The following is a 17,827-nucleotide window of genomic DNA, read 5'->3' as shown; positions in this document are numbered from 1 at the left end:
ATTTCCACGCACAACCATCTCTAGGGTTTACAGAGAATGGTCCGAAAAAGAGAAAATACCCACTGAGCGCGGCAGTTCTGTGGGCGAAAATGCCTTGTTGATGCCAGAGGTCAGAGGAGAATGGCCAGACTGGTTCGAGCTGATAGAAAGGCAACAGTAACTCAAATAACCACTCATTACAACTGAGGTATGCAGAAGAGCATCTCTGAATGCACAACACGTCGAACCTTGAGGCAGATGGGCTACAGCAGCAGAAGACCACACCGGGTGCCACTCCTGTCAGCTAAGAACAGGAAACTGAGGCTACAATTCGCACAGGCTCACCAAAATTGGACAATAAAAGATTGGAAAAATGTTGCCGGGTCTGATGAGTCTCGATTTCTCCTGCGACTTTCGGATGGTAGGGTCAGAATTTGGCGTCAACATCATGAAAGCATGGATCCATCCTGCCTTGTATCAACGGTTCAGGCTGGTGGTGGTGGTGTAATGGTGTGGGGGATATTTTCTTGGCACACTTTGGGCCCCTTAGTACCAACTGAGCATCGTGTCAACGCCACAGCCTACCTGAGTATTGTTGCTGACCATGTCCATCCCTTTATGACCACAGTGTTCCCATCTTCTGATGGCTACTTCCAGCAGGATAACGCGCCATGTCATAAAGCTCGAATCATCTCAGACTGGTTTCTTGAACATGACAATGAGTTGACTGTACTCAAATGGCCTCCACAGTCACCAGATCTCAATCCAATAGAGCACCTTTGGGATGTGGTGGACCGGGAGATTCGCATCATGGATGTGCAGCCGACAAATCTGCAGCAACTGCGTGATACTATCATGTCAATATGGACCAAACTCTCTGAGGAATGTTTCCAGTACCTTGTTGAATCTATGCCACGAAGGATTAAGGCAGTTCTTAAGGAAAAAGGGGGTCCAACCCGGTACTAGCAAGGTGTACCTAATAAAGTGGCCAGTGAGTGTATATCAACATGGATACAGGAAAAAAAGTTTTAATACATTGCAGTACAGGCCTGTTTCCTGTGCTGCTAATGTGGTTAAACAAAGAATCATTTAACCACATGATTCTTTGTTTAACCACATTATGATGTGGTTATAATCACATTAGCAGCTGATGAGTGCGAGACACAAGAAACAGGCCTGTACTGCAATATATATATATATATATATATATATATGTGTGTGTGTGTGTGTATGTATACATACATATAATATTTTTTAACAGTTTAACATCCCAAATCCCATTCACCCACACCTTGCTCCCCTCTATCTACTCCTACCCCATCCCGCAGGCCCCCTTCTCAGAACAGAATCAAACCACATTACAGTAGGTTAAATACAAACACGAACAAGGAAACCAAAGGGAAAAAAATTAGATAAGTAAAAAAAAATTAAAACCTCAACATACATAGAAACAATGTTGTAGCGAATTCGGGAGGCAACCACAGGAACTGCCGCGGCCGGGACGCGAACCCGTGTCGCCCGCACCGCGGGAGACGTCGCTAACCGCTCGAGCGGTCAGCGAGGCAGTTCCTGTGGTTACCTCGCCAATTCGCTACAATATAAATGACTACTTTACCCAGTCTGATATTAAACAGCTTGTGGAGCAAAAATATCAGACTTGCTACTGATGTGTGTGTGTGTGTGCGTGCGTGTGCGTATGCGTGTGTGTGTTTGTTTGTGTACCTCAGGTCTGTTCTGAGAAAAGATGCCGATGTGAGGGTCCACGTTCTTTGAGTGTCCTCTGTGGAGGAATGCTGAACCCAGGCGCTCTGCTCTGTCCAATACCTAGACACACACACACACACACACACACACACACACACACACACACACGTGCACGAAATACTCAATGTTCAACAAGCTGCAACAAAACAACTATGTAATAAGAGTATGTAATATGTAATATGTACAAACAAATATGCAATATGTAATTCTACTGGGCATTCTTTTTTGTCCCCCCCCCCCTTTCTCGTCAACTGTACTTTGGCCAATTACCCTATTTTCCTAGTTGTCCCGGTCGCTGCTCCACCCCTTCCGCCGATCCGGGGAGGGCTGCAGACTACCACATGCCTCCGATACACGTGGAGTCGCCAGCCGCTTCTTTTCACCATAAATAATATAATATAATATAATATATGATAAATATAAAAATCTAATTTTAAATACGAAACATAGCTGAGACTGAGTAGAGCTGTGCCTGGGGCCTGAGGAATCGTGTGGGTATGATTCCACTGTAGTAACATTGATACTGTTAAGTGTTAACTTAGGGCCCAGTGAAGATGATATTCTCTCAGAGGCGATCTGATGACGGTGCTGTTTAATCATACCTGCCTGTAAGTCATCCATTCATACGGCTGTTTGGGTTTCCTGGAGCCCAGGCAGGGGCCGTTATCTGAGTGTTGAAAAGAGAGCCAATGGAAGAAAAACAAACAAAGCAGGTTAATTGTAGACTGTAAACGGAGGGGATTGTGCGTTTGGTCGCGCGCGCGCGCGCGCGTGTCTCCACGTGTGTGAATCTGTCCCTGGCTAATCTCGAAAACTGCTGGACCCCTCAGCCTAAAATCTTTTGCGCACAGTTCTGAGTGTATGACGAAGAACCTCTCATGGTCGCAGCGATTGAAAACCTTCAAAAGAAGAAGTTTGTTCTCGCTACCGCCACTCCCTCTCTGAATTCACTCTCTAGCTCAGTGGTTCTCAACCTTTTTGGGGTCCTGGACCCCCTGCGTATTTTTGATCTACCCTGAGGACCCCTCCACCTGATCTTGGGGGAGGGGGGGTTGCAATTTGATAGAAACAGTAGAAACTGCATTTTAAATTGCATTATAGCATTTATTCACTCTTTGGGGCAAAAATAAGAGCTTTCAGTTGTGACTTAGATATAGTTAACAAAACAGAATTCTTATGCAGTAACTTTCAGATATATGTAACAACATAATTTTTATGCAGTAACTTTTAACAACGCAAACGGGAGCGAGATCTCTTATTAAAATACAATAAATTACACTTGTGAAACAGATGTAATTAGAGAAAAAAGTCCTGTTACCCTTTATACACTGCTCAAAAAAATAAAGGGAACACATAAGCAATGCAATGTAGCTCCAAGTCAATCACACTTTTGAGATATCAACCTGTCCAGTTAGGAAGCAACACTGATTTGTGAATCAATTTCACCTGTTGGTAAATTGTCTAATTTCCACCAGGTGGAAATTAGACAATTTGCAAGACAACCCCTATAAAAGGAATGGATTCGCAGGTGGTGGCCACAGACCATTTGCCTGTCCTCATCTTTTCTGGCCGATCTTTGGTTAGTTTTTCATTTTGCTAGTGCCCTCACCACTGGAGGTGGCATGAGGCGGTATCTGCAACCTACAGAAGTTGCTCAGGTAGTGCAGCTCATCCAGGATGGCACATCAATGCGTGCTGTGGCAAGAAGATTTGATGTGTCTCCCAGCACAGTGTCCAGAGCATGGAGGAGGTACCAGGAGACAGGCCAGTACACCAGGAGACGTGGAGGGGGCCGCAGGAGGACAACAACCCCGCAGCAGGACCGCTATTTGGTCCTTTGTGCAAGGAGGAACAGGAGGAGCACTGCCGGAGCCCTACAAAACGACCTTCAACAGGCCACTAATGTGCAGGTTTCTGCTCAAACAGTGAGAAACAGAATGCATGAGGATGGTATGAGGGCCCGACGTCCACAATTGGGGCCTGTGCTCACAGCCCAACACCGTGCAGCCCGATTGACCTTTGCCAGAGAACATCTTGGTTGGCAGATTCGCCATTGGCGCCCTGTGCTCTTCACAGATGAGAGCAGGTTCACACTGAACACATGTGACAGACGTGAGAGAGTCTGGAGACGCTGTGGAGAACGTTCTGCTGCCTGCAACATCCTCCAGCATGACCGGTTTGGCGGTGGGTCAGTGATGGTTTGGGGAGGCATATCCTTGGAGGGCCGCACAGACCTCTACGTGCTAGCCAGAGGTACCATGACTGCCATTAGGTACCGGGATGAGATCCTCAGACCCATTGTCAGACCATATGCTGGTGCAGTGGCTCCTGGGTTCCTGCTCATGCATGACAATGCTCGTCCTCATGTGGCCAGAGTGTGTCAGCAGTTCCTGTATGTCGAGGGCATTGATGCTATGGACTGGCCTGCACGTTCCCCAGACCTGAATCCAATCGAGCACCTCTGGGACATCATGTCTCGTACCATCCGCCAACGCGATGTCGCACCACAGACTGTCCAGGAGTTGACCGATGCCCTGATCCAGGTCTGGGAGGAGATCCCTCAGGAGACAATCCGTCGTCTCATCAGGAGCATGCCCAGATGTTGTAGGGAGTGCATACAGGCACGTGGAGGCCACACACACTACTGAGCCTCATTTTGAATCGTCTTGAAGAATTTCCACAGAAGTTGGATCAGCCTATGTTCTCATTTTCCACTTTGATTTTGAGTATGATTCTGAATCCAGACCTTAATGGGCTAATGATTTTGATTTCCATTGATCATTCTTAGGTTATTTTGCTCTAAACACATTCCTCTGTCTAATAAATAAAGATTTTCAGCTGAAATATTTCATTCATCGAGGTCTATATTGTGTTTTTAGGTGTTCCCTTTATTTTTTTTGAGCAGTGTAATTTAGGTAGATAAAGGTCTCAGTCACATTTGAGTAAAATAATCCTATTTCTAAAAATGTCATAGGATCTTTTTTTTAAAGATATTTTATTTTCACGGACCCCTTGCAATTACACCACGGACCACTAGGGGTCCGCGGACCCCCGGTTGAGAAACACTGCTCTAGCTCACTCGACCAACGCCGCTTCCTGTCGCCGCCCGCCCTGAGTCAGCCGTGCGCAGGCGCGACTCACATCCACGGTTGAGTCGGGTCGGGCAGCGACAGTATCGGAACCAGAACATCGTGTATTCGGGTACGAGGCTTTAAAGTAAACGAGAAGTTGGTCGTATTTCGCAAGCGAGCAAATCATTCGCCGCTGATCCGGGCACAGGGGAACCGGAGGAACGCTGGATGAACCGGAAACAATTCGCCCTTTTCCCCTCGCCGCCGCCGACGCCGCCACGCGGAAGTGCCATCCGTCTCCCACGTTAAAACTCCGCTAAAAAGGCGTCATTTTTTCCGTACCCGTTTTCCGCAAGAACGCGCCTCCGTCATGCCTGGATTCCGGGAAGACCCGCCCCTACTCTATCTCTGATTGGCTAACCCTATCCCTAACCCTAACCTTAGCCAACCTAACCAACGGGCAACGAGTACTAGCCAATCAGAGGCAGAGTTCCCGGAATGCGGGTGCGGAAAAAAACAAGCTATAAAAAATACAATTTCAACAGTAGGATTAATCACAGTCACAGCTGCAAATCATCTCAGTAGCTACAATAACACATTTCCCCATGGCTGAGCTGGGTTTTCTTCTCATTGTTTAATGAATTAAAGTCAAGCCGCAGAACAGCCATTCGCCTTTATTCATGTGATATCATGAAAATTATTATGTAGCTGGCTAATAACACGATGGTGTAAACAATTTCACACACGATGCAGGGACCACAACGCACACACGGCTGTTCATTTCCATGCTTTTCCAGGAACTCTTCTTCTGTTGGTTACAACCCAGACAACAGCAATATAGAATACAGGTGCCACCTAGTGGTCACTGGTAGAATAGCCTCATCCATACATAACAAAAACCACGACAGTTAAACAGATCTGAAGTCTTCTCTCAGGGCTTTGAAATGATGACAGCCTGAGCTCTGTCATTTCATGTCAGAGTTGGTCACTTTCATCTGAGGGTCCGACTAGGAGGCTGCACACCCCCAGGCTGACAGGGATAATGTTTTTATTGGGTAGATTTTTAGCTTTGAGTGCTGCATATAATATTTTTTTCTTCATATTTCCCGTTCAATTGACTTGGGCGCTGCACAAAAGTCTTATAATGACAGGAAAAACACGGGTTTTTCTGTCTGTGTGACTATTCCCCTTCTCCCGGTAGGTGAAAAAAGGGGTGTTTTTTTGAACCAAGTTCAAACACCAGATGAGTGGAGACACGTATGCCTGGTGGAGATCTGCACTCTACTGAGTGCACTCCTCTAGTTTTATTTGTTTTGTGTACAGGAAGTGGAATGAGGAATGAAAAGGCCAGACATGCAACTGGGGTCAAGATCGTGCAGTGCTTTAAATGTTATTAATAAGACCTTATAGATTATTCTGAATTTTACAGGAAGCCAATGGAGGGATGCAAGAATAGGGGTAATATGGGATCTATGGCTAATTCTAGCTAGTAGTCTAGCAGCTGCATTCTGAACCAACTGGAGACAATGTAAAGTAACATGTTGAGGTCAGAGTAGAGGGGGTTACAGTAATCTAGATGGGAGAAAATGAAAGTGTAAATTAATATTTCGTTATCCTTAAAAGATAAAATATTTCTGATTTTTGCAATATTTCGTAGCTGAAGAAAACAGGGTTGGACAAGTTTAGTAACACGGTGATCAAAAGACATATTCTGGTCAAAGATGACACTAAGATTTTTAGCGGTAGGTTTGATGTTTGAATGAAGTGGACCAATAAACTGAACAACTGCAGTGGCAAAGTTCTCAGGACCAATAAAGAGAACTTCAGTTTTGTCAGGATTTAGATAGAGGAAATCAAGGGACATCCAGTCTTTGGTGGCAGCCAAGCAATCATGTGGGGAGGACAGTTGATTCAGGTTACTGAGTTTGTCAGAGAAATAGATCTGAGTATCATCAGCAAAATAGTGGTATGACATGTCAAGTCAAGTCAATTTTATTTGTATAGCGCAATATCACATATTACAAATTTGGCTCAAGGGGCTTTCTTGAAAGTGACTAAAGAAATGACCCAGAGGAAGGGTGTATAAAGAGAAGAGGATTGGCCCAAGGACAGACCCCTGAGGGACTCCACACAGTAGGGGAGCTGACGAGGATACATGATTGTTAATACAAACATTAAAATATCTATTAGTCGAATAAGAATGAAACCAATTTAACATTGTACCAGCAATGCCAACCCAGTTCTCCAACCTATTAAGTAAGATGGCATGAATTATGGTATCAAAGGCAGCGGTTAAATATAGAAGAATAATAATATTCACCTTTATAAGCATGCGTAAGAATGTTGTTGGACACTCTTAGTAATGCAGTCTCAGAACTATACTTGTGACAAAAGTCCGATTGAAATTTATCGAACATGTTATGACCCTCAGTCAGCTGCAAAATTTGGTACGCGACTAATTTTGCAAGGATTTTGGATAGTAAAAATAAGTTTGGAAATCGGTCTATAATTCTCTACCCTTGCCAGCTCGAGAAAAGGTTTTTTGAGGGGGAGGCTGACTGAACACAGGTAATTTTAAAATAGTCAGGCATGGACCTGGATGTGAGTGAACAGCTGAGGAAAGAGAGTATTCCGGGACCTAAGCCAGTAAGGATGGATTTTAAAAATTATGTCAAAACTGTATCACAGGGACTGCAGGAGGGGCGCATAAGGACTACAGTATTTACAAGTAACAAGCTGACCCACATAAATAATACATTTAATGATACTACATTTGACTTATAGTGTGCTTTTTAAAGTATTTCGCGAGATGATTTGTATCACGATTCAGTCAATATAGTATTACTTTATCATACTACAAACAATGTAGTTTATTGTAATATTTGGCAAAATTTCAGAAAAATGTCACACAGAAAACCTCAATATGAATAAAAATCAGAGTAATCAGAGCCATAGCTGGTGTAGCACTGGCAGCGGCTGCTGTTGTACTATGCAGCCATGTTACAATACTGCACCCGCCACCTAGTGGTCAGCAATAAAAATTACACAATGAAATCGTGTCGCTGCCACGTTTCTATGTGTAATCTATAAGAACTGATAGTGTTTTTGAAAAACAATACGGAATTATAAAAGAGTATCATGATACTACTCAGGTGTATTGACATTAATTTAAACCTCTAGTGTTCATAATACTTGTTTATGCCATCGTATTTCCTGGAGGACTTAAATGAATCTACGCAGAAATTTAGAGAAAAAAAATTGACTGAAAACAGCTGTAGGTTTACAAAGACAAACGAAGGCGGACTCATAGGTGATACCTATGATATGCAATCATCTTTCCAATGAACAGATATGAACACTGCCTGTCTATAATGGATAAGTAAAAAATATATATATATATATATACACAGTCCAAGGACATGCAGTTCAGGTGAACCAGCCATACTAAATTGCCCCTAGGTATGAATATGTGTGTGTGTGTGTGTGTGTGTGTGTGTGTGTGTGTGTGTGTGTGTGCGTGCGTGCGTGCGTGCGTGCGTGCGTGCGTGCGTGCGTGCGTGCGTGCGTGTGTGTGTGTCAAGTCAAGTCAATTTTGTATAGCCCAATATCACAAATTATAAATTTGCCTCTGTGGGCTTTACAGCAACACAAAATTGGAATGAAAATGGTGTAATCTATTCAGTTGGTATTTTCTTTCAACACAGGTTCTTTTCACCTGTGTGTGTGTGGGCCCTGTGTGATGGCCTGGCGGCTCGTACAGAGTGCCTCCCCGCCTGCCGCCCAATGACTGCTGGGATAGGCTCCAGCCCCAAGAGCAGGATAAGTGGTTCAGATAATGGATGTGTGTATATATATATATATATATATATATATATATATATATATATAGTATATATGTCCACCCACCCATCCATCCATCCACCCATCCATCCATCCATTATCAAGTAAATTCTCTATGAGACAGTACAAGCCTATTGCATGCCATAAGCAATCATCAGCTGTCCGATGGAGTAGCTTTATTATTATTTTTTTATTATTTTATTGTTGTTCTTAATATCAATAAAGCTACTGTGATGGAGTAGCTTTATTGACAGCTGCTGATTGCCTATTGCATGAAACAGGCTTGTACTGTCTCATAAAGAATTTACTTATATATATATATATATATATATATATATATGAAATACATAAACAAATAAATAAACAAAGTAATGGCAAGAGCTTTATTGACAGCTGCTGATTGCCTATTGCATGAAACAGGCTTGTACTGTTTCATAAAGAATTTACTTATATATATATATATATATACATACATACATACATACATACATATACATACACACACACACACACACACACACACATATATATATATATATATATATATATATATATATATATATATAATACATAAACAAAGTAATGGCAGATCTGCGGCGAGCCTGCGCAGGACTGATGCGTCTCCAAAGTACAGAAAGGCAGCCAGTAAGACGCGTACTTTAGAATTTGACAGACTGTTTTACCTAGCGAAGATAACCGCCGCTGCCAAACGTGCAGTTTACCTCTTCAGGGTTCACGTGTGCAGGTTGGTTTGTCTATTTTCTATAATCTAGTTTCTATTGTAACCGGTTATTTTCTTGCCCGGTGCGGGATTCGATACGGCTGTATTGCACCACAAGGCGACATCACTAACCGCTTGGCTAAAGGGTCAGACCCGTTAGCCATGGACTAACGTGTCTTATTAGTAGTTTACACTAGTTTCTGTTGATTGTAAATCTGTTTGCAAAACTGATGATGCTTGTCAAGTAAGAAGCACGGGAAATGGAGATGAAAGGAAAAAAGTGCTTGTTTTGGTCACAAACATGGCGAAACAACGAATGATAAAACTATGGATAGTAGTTAGTTGCGTAAGCTTTTAGTTGAAGCATATTGTAACGGGCATAGATAAGTAGACATGTTGGCGCTTGGCTAAGGGGTTGAACCCTTTAGTCGAGCGGTCTGTCTCCCGCGGAGCGGGAGATAAGGGTTCGCGTCCCGGCCGCGGCAGTTCCTGCGGTTGCCCCTCCGAATTCGCTACATTGGTGTTAGAAGTGGGATGGGGAGACCGTAAGGCCATCGGAAGCATATGCGCCCAGAGGCGTGAAAGAGTTGGTATGCTTAAGCGCGGGGGTGTGTGTAGTGGAAGGTGCATGGATAAGTAGACACTTCCGCTAATGGGTCGAACCCTTTAGTCGAGCGGTCAGCGGTGTCTCCCGCGGTGCGGGCGATACGGGTTCGCGCCGCGGCAGTTCCTGTGGTTGCCCCTCCGAATTCGCTACATTGGTGTTAGAAGTGGGACGGGGAGACCGTAAGGCCATCGGAAGCGTTTGAGCCCAGAGGCGTGAAAGAGTTGGTATGCTTAAGGGCGGGGCTGTGTAGTGTATGGTGCATGGATAAATAAACACTTTGGCCCTTGGCTAATGGGTCAGACCCTTTAGTCGAACGGTTGGCGATGTCTCCCGCGGTGCGGGAAATACGGGTTCGCGTCCCGGCTGCGGCAGTTCCTGTGGCTGCCCCCCCACCCCCGAATTTGCTACAATATTATGGGTTTCTGATGGCTTAAAAGAACTTGGACTGTTTAAAAGCACTGCGTAATTTAATATTACTTTAAATAAATAGGATTGTAAAAGAATGAATAAATGCTATAATGCAATTTAAAATGCAGTTTCTACTGTTTCTATCAAATTGCAACCCCCCCTCCCCCAAGATCAGGTGGAGGGGTCCTCAGGGTAGATCAAAATACGCAGGGGGTCCAGGACCCCAAAAAGGTTGAGAACCACTGATTTAGAGAAAGCATATCACAGAACAGCTAAAGAGGGACAAGGATAAACAAACAGCGGTAGACTGAGGAAAATAACTAATAATAAAGGGACATTGTGAGCCCTTAAGAGGAGAACGTAAACCTTGTTTCTCTGACCATCAGAAAAACATTGAACCAACAAGGATTATGTGCTTCGTTGAACCAGCACTAAAGTCATATGCATGATACTTGAGACTACTAAATATTCTGTATACTGATTAACACTTACTTGAGACTCTGGCCCCTCTGAGAAAAGACTCATACATGGTCGTGGCATCGTCATAGAAATGAGTCATGTGATCATCTGTGTTAAGCAGAGCTGACCGGCGTGCAAAATCTTCACCCTGACAGAACAAGAAATAAAATGTTAACATTGCCTACATACTACATACATACATACATACATACATACATACATACATACATACATACATCTATGAGGAGGAAGTGGAATAGATGGCCCACACAAATAATACATTTAATGACAATACATTTTATTTATAGTGCGCTTTTCAAGGCACACAGACTCTTTACACAAGTTAAAATAAACATAAAAACAACACACCAAAGACAAAACACACAATCAAACATTAAAAGCAATTCTGAAAAGGTAGGTTTTGATGAATTATTTGAACGTGGACAGCTCGGTGCAGTCTCTGATGTGTTAGGGAGGGAATTCCAGAGGGAGGGGGCAGCTATGGGGAAGGCTCTGTTGCTCCGGGTCCGGTGCTTGGTGCTGTGCGGTGGACACAGGAGGTTGGTGTCGAAAGGAGTGAAGGGTGCAGAAAGGAGTATTGTAGTGGAGCAGGTCGGTGAGGTAGGAGGGGCCCTGGTTATGAGGGGCTTTGTGAGTGAGGAGAAGGACTTTGAATCCATTGTGGGACAGGGAGCTAGTGGAGGTTCTGGAGGACAGGGGTGATGTAGTTATGGGAGTGGGAGTGGGTGAGCAGGCAAGCAGCAGAGTTCTGTATGTACTCTCTTTAAATGTGTACTTATATATGAGTTTGTTTAGTACTTTGGACGACGAGCCATAGAGAATGCTACTGAAGTAGTCAATTCTGGATGTGATGAAGGCATGGATCAAAGTTTGGGCAGCAGAGAAGACTGAGACTCCCACCAAAAGTGGGGGTCTCACTCTCAGTATATTCATATATTGTGTCCGTAGGCCTTAGCAGTAATCTCTTGGTCTCGTCCTGCCGACGAGAATGTTCTTAAACTTTCTGAACGAATCGCACCATTCTAAGATGGTTTGTATCTCTGACCACATGTGTGCTCATGGCTAATGTTGTGTGCCTCCCCCCCACCCCCATCTCTCTTTTTCTTGCTCTCCATCTCCCTCTTTCCCGCTTTCCACGACACATTTGCTTCCTTTATGGGCTGTCTGATGACCATGGATCATATCTCTCTCTCTCTCATCTGCCCAATGACTTCAGAGCCTGTCTGTGATGGGTCCTGTTTTCCCTTGGACACAATCCTACCCTCCTGGAGATTTAGGCTATCATTTGCGCTGTCCTCATGTCAAATCTCTTTTATACTGTTTGTTGTAGCTACGACAACTTCTGGATTTGCTGGATTTTATGGGTGAACTGTGTATATTCTACATAACCTTGCTCTGTGTGGAATATACGATGTTACATTATAATTCTGTTATTTTTGTGTATTTAGTGCATTGTATGTCTGTCCGTCCTGGAAGAAGGATCCCCCCTCTGTTGTTCTTCCTGAGGTTTCTCCCATGTTTTTCCCTGATAAGCTTTTTCTTGTGGGGATTTTTCCTCATTCGGGTCTAGGGTCCAAGGATAGAGGGGGTCATATATCATATGTTGTTGTACATTGTGGCGTAATGTACTGATTCTAAAGCCCTTCGGGACTACCTTGTGATTTTGGGCTATACAAATAAACTTGATTTGAAAGGACTTAAGCATGCGGTATGTGCGCTGTGCGAGAGAGACAGAAATGCTTTGTGCCCATTGACCGATTGTTTGCATTGGGAAAGTACATTTGTAAAATTGTGTGTTGTCCCTGACAAGTAAACAATAAACTGAACTAAATTCCTGTTTGCTATTAATACGAACTTGTCTTGGGGCAGACTGATGTGCTGTCACTTAACCACAGCTCACACCTAGCTTGGCTGGCTCTACTTGTTCTGCTTCATGTCAGCCTACAAACCGCACCAAATTCAATCATAACTCCTTGCAAATTGAGGGGAGTGGATTTCTGGATTGTACTGTGCCTATGTGTTTATTTGTCCCTATACTGGGGTATATCATTCTAACTAAAGCACTACTCATATTACTAGTAGGCTACTTTTGAACCTGCACCTTCTCTTGATGACACTAGTTACCTTCAGCCATCACGCAGGCCTCTCACAGCCTGAGAGCAGGGGATGAATCTGAACCCAGTCAAATGTAGTACTACTTTCCTTAAGCACAGAGCAGGCAGTCACTGGAGGTTGCAGGAATGGTTGTAGGTCAGTCTTGTAGTGCACAAGAGGTGACTGTCCTGCCTATAGTTTGTAAGCTATGCTGCTGCTGCTAATTTAGTTTGGTATATCACACAATCAGGCACTGACTACATTGCTTTTAAAAAAAAATTTGCACTGGTATCCCGAAGTACAAACTCACCTGGACCTCTACTGATTGCATGCAGAGGTTGCAAGGTGGTTGGAGGGGCTTAGGCCGGGTTGCCAGGTAGTAGGTCGTCATGGCCGCCACCGCCCCCATGCTGACCAGAGTGGTGGTGGAAAGACTCCTGATGTACTGACTTACATCGTCCAGATCTGGCAACCGCATCCTTCGTAGTAACTCCTGGCTCAGCATTTTGCTGATGGTAGGATGGGGACGAGGACGATACGCCTGTGGATGAGTGTGTAGGTGATGTTGAGATAATGTTTGCCTAGATGGTGGCGGCAAATACGTGATGTCTGTAGCAAAAGTAGCTGCCAGGTGAATGAGTATGGCTGGGGTGGCAGTAGTGTGTTGGTACTGTTGGGTACAGTAGTGTTAAGATAACAATTGGCACTCAAAGGGGACTTTGAGGTAATGTGGAGTAAAAGTGGACGTCCCCTGGTGGGGCGCTCAGTGTCTACTTTTGTGAAGAGGAGTGTGTGGAAGGATGGGGCGTTAGCTGCCCAGGAGAAGATCTGGGGAGAGAGAGAAAGAGAAACAGAGAAATTATTCATTCATTCACTCTCATGTCTTTGTTGGGTGCACTTTCAGTATTTGCTCAGCTAGTAAGCTCTGCATCCTGACCAGTTAATAAACATCTTCATACACGTACAGTACATACGTAGCTGGTTACAAGTGAAGAATTGTATCTATGGGGCGTCCGGGTAGCGTAGCGGTCTATTCCGTTGCCTACCAACACGGGGATCGCCAGTTCGAATCCCCGTGTTACCTCCGGCTTGGTCGGGCGTCCCTACAGTCACAATTGGCCGTGTCTGCGGGTGGGAAGCCGGATGTGGGTATGTGTCCTGGTCGCTGCACTAGCGCCTCCTCTGATTGGTCAGGGCGCCTATTCGAGGAGGACGGGGAACTGGGGGGGAATAGCGTGATCCTCCCACGCGCTACGTCCCCCCGGTGAAACCCCCTCACTGTCAGGTGAAAAGGAGCGGCTGGCGACTCAGCATGTATCAGAGGAGGCATGTGGTATTCTGCAGCCCTCCCCGGATCGGCAGAGGGGCTGGAGCAGCGACCGGGACGGCTTGGAAGTGTGGGGTAATTGGCCAGATACAATTGGGGGGGAAAGGAGGGTGGGGGGGAGATCTTATCTGTGGTGTTTCTGTTTTGTCAGACAGGATCAGTGCAGCATGTTTGGGTCTCCATGTTACTACAGCATTAGTTCTTTTTAATAGGCCACAGAGGAAGGGAGAACATTTACGTAGAGGTTCACTGTTGGGTCCCAGGATGAAGAAAGTACTAGAAACCAAACCTCAACGCAAATACTAGTAATCCGAGGTTACATTGTTCAGCTATGACCCACCACACCAGTACAATGGCTCACCTTACTGTATATCTAACAGATTTTCTCCTGGCATAACTATTATGTGTCAGATGTGAGGCTCCCATGGTGTGTGTCGGTGTTGTCACGTACGAACACACCACATCCACACATAAACAAGGCTGGTTGACCAGACACGCATAGCATGAACCGGTGTTTAAGAACAAAATAGCTGAGGTGGAGCAGAGACACGGGTCCATCTCATTGTGAACCCTGGGGAAGATAGGGTGACCTTAGGCCTACATTTATAGCTGAGAGTAAAGCCAAGGGACCCCTGTGATCACATCAAGGCTCGTTCTGGAGATGGCCAGAGCTCCTATCACAACAGATAGCGAAGAATGTAAACAAAAAAAAGAAAGGGCAAAAGAGAAAAACTTGAGGGGTTCAGAAAACCAACCATAAAAGCCAAGGCCTGGCGAAATATAGACACATAAGATACACGAGGTTAATCAAAGACGGCTGAGTTAGTTCATCTGGCTACATTTATTGCCACAAGGTTTATTGGTCAATAAACATTGTATCCTGATGAACCGATTCAACCTTCTTTGACGCCCTTACCTGGATTACTGAGCATGCATCAAGACAATACATACGGTTCTTCTCTTCCCTTCTGTGTGATTTTATATTCTTTCTCTCACACCGACTGGTGTTTCCCTGGGTTTCAAATCCTGAAATTGCTGAAAAATCCCCCTTTCACACTGCGAAGTCAATACCAGTTTATTCCCGGAAGAGCCCCTTTCACACACATACACCGAATCTCTTAATGTCAAAGCAGAACTTCACCAGAAATGTATCACCTTTCATTAAAGTTGAATTTGTTTTACTAATGGTCGATCGATAGGGGATTTTTAAAGGCTGATATAATAAGAATCGTTTGGAGCGGGATAAAGCCGATAGCTGATTAATTGGCCAATATCTTCCCCCACCCCCCCTCCAAAAAACAAACAACAAACAATAACAAGCAAGCAAAAAAACAACAACATAAGAATGTTTTATTTAAGTTGCACTTATAAAGATAAATATAAATAAGTCATAATATAGTCAAATAAGATAAAGTTAATATTAAAGTTAGAAACAAATGGTTAGCATCACAGAAGCTTTCCAGGTCATTAGGCCTATGTTTGGGGGAAAAAAAATGCAAAAACACTATATAATTCAGCAGACAACTCAAGTATAGCATAATCTTATTTAAAAAGTGAATTAGCCCTTTATCACTGCAACATCAGTCGGAGTCTGTGGTGCTGTCATGCATGATGTATTTTACTCCTAATCGGCTACTTTTGCACACGTGGTTTTTAATAAACCAGTTTCTTTGTCACTCCGAATTGAATAATTAATAAGAAAATATACCCTGAAGCATGATTTCATGGATCCCAGATAGCAAAATTGCTGTGGCCCGGCAGTGGCGCCCCCAGAAATGTTTCATAGGGGGGGCCAAATGGGGCCACTGAAAATCTTGGGGTGGCACACCAAACCCAAAAGCCACGACTGAATTTCAGGAATTCTATTACGCTGTTGCAGTATACTGTATAGGCTAGCTGAAAACGGTCAATATGAGAGTTAAGGAATCGCATACTGAAATACTTTGGTTTCTTTTTTTTTTTTTACAGTTAATGTTACTAAATAGCTGATGTGCATAGACCAATACCGGTACAGTTAACATTTTTAGTTCCACAACAATTCTGTTTTAATGTGTTATGTATCTGTATATATTGTAACATGTTAGATGATTCATTGCTATATTGTATATGTGTGACGCAGTGACGGACGATCAAAAGCGGCTGGCTGCCTGGCTATGCATTTGTTATTTTCTTTGACATGAATTATTATGAAAATATACATTATTGATTTAAATGAACAGAACAGCACCTAATGTAAAATATCAGATAGTAGCATATTGTGCATAATCAGAAGCATATTCTGCATATGCCACTTGTGGCTGGGGGGGGGGGGGCAGCGGTGGCCAGGGATAGTATCCCCTTGGAGGCGCCACTGTGGCCCGGGCCTGTCCCACACCCGACACTTTCATCCGGCCATCATACCGCGTGAAATGATGGTACTTGGGCAGTCCGCTCCTGTTTGCCAGATCTGGGCCAGAACCAAGCCATAGCAATGCCACATGTGCCACATATTTGCCGAAGGTGGCCCATATTTGTTTTGTGATATTTGGGCCATAGTCACCATTTACCACACGGGCCACTTCAGGGTCACATCCAGATTACATGTTGCCAAGAGCACCGCATCTTCGCCAGAAAAGGCCCACATTTGATTTGGCCTATTTGGGCCATATTTGCTATGATACATGTGGGCCACTTCAGGCTCACGTCCATTTTGCCAGGGCCAGAAGAAGGCCATCAGTGCCGCATCATTGCCTGAAGTGGCCCACATCTGGGTGCTATCTGGGATTACACCGTTGGTAACAGAACATCCTGAAGTGTGACAAACCATCAATGTTCATGCATATTCCTGGGGTAAGAAGGATCCTACAGTGTGCCATTTCATTTCATGAATGGACAGTTACATGGCTGGATTATTTGGAACAGAGAACGCCAAACTGGTAAGTAAATTAACAGCTGAATGTTTTCTTTTCCTCCCCGTCTGCCTAGCTGTTCTATCGTGGACCAGGAGCTGACAGTGTTGCATCATATACTCGAGAGATAACTATCGTGGGGGGAAATAAACTGAAAACAGGCCAGATATGACTTTCAATGCCACGTGTCAGCCTTGCTGTAAGATCAGCTGTTCCAAAAAGGTTTGGCCCAACAAAAAGGTAAGCCTGTGGGAGTGCAGGAATGAGGAGATGGAGAGATGAGTCGAGTCAATTCCGTTTACTCGCCACACAAAACGACACCGATACAGCGCAACCTCTCCTGGCAACCAGCTAACCAACCGCCAGGCTGCTGCCAACATGGCGCCACCCCGGAAACTCTGAGCAGTGCCTACGTCATCACTCTGAACTTCTGCCTTAAAGGGGCAGCAACCCCTGGTGACTCTACCCTCAATTGTGTATCACCACAAGCCCACATTTTCTAACCCTATCGCCAAAAAAAAATGCGTTGAAGGTTTCTTCGTGGATTGGAGAATTGCTGTCTGAGAAAAAAAAATCATTTTTGATGGAGACTACATTGATAAACGTCCGCTGTAGTGACCACTACGTGTGAAAGGGTTAAAGCAGGGG

At 44.4% G+C, this 17,827-nt stretch overlaps 1 protein-coding gene across 5 annotated transcripts in view; it reads right to left on the bottom strand.

Moving 5' to 3' along the window:
• The window catches only part of LOC130124079 (long-chain-fatty-acid--CoA ligase 1-like), a 63,483-nt gene extending 50,014 nt beyond the window's left edge, over positions 1 to 13,469 (bottom strand). For 2 of the 5 annotated variants that reach the window (XM_056293496.1, XM_056293505.1), the window contains exons 1-4: positions 13,380 to 13,469; positions 10,883 to 10,997; positions 2,346 to 2,410; positions 1,702 to 1,803 (exon numbers count right to left, since the gene is read on the bottom strand). In XM_056293496.1, the coding sequence (XP_056149471.1) occupies positions 1,702 to 1,803; positions 2,346 to 2,410; positions 10,883 to 10,997; positions 13,380 to 13,469 (372 nt within the window). Of the gene's footprint in view, positions 1 to 1,701; positions 1,804 to 2,345; positions 2,411 to 10,882; positions 10,998 to 13,274 lie in introns of all 5 variants that reach the window. The other 3 variants (XM_056293471.1, XM_056293480.1, XM_056293488.1) reach the window with 3 other exon arrangements.
• Positions 13,470 to 17,827: the final 4,358 nt, after the last annotated feature.

Source organism: Lampris incognitus, chromosome 1 (genome assembly GCF_029633865.1).
Source record: "Lampris incognitus isolate fLamInc1 chromosome 1, fLamInc1.hap2, whole genome shotgun sequence".
Taxonomy (NCBI): domain Eukaryota; kingdom Metazoa; phylum Chordata; class Actinopteri; order Lampriformes; family Lampridae; genus Lampris; species Lampris incognitus.
Note: the sequence above shows the minus strand (reverse complement) of the source record. Positions and strands in the feature narration are given on the sequence as shown.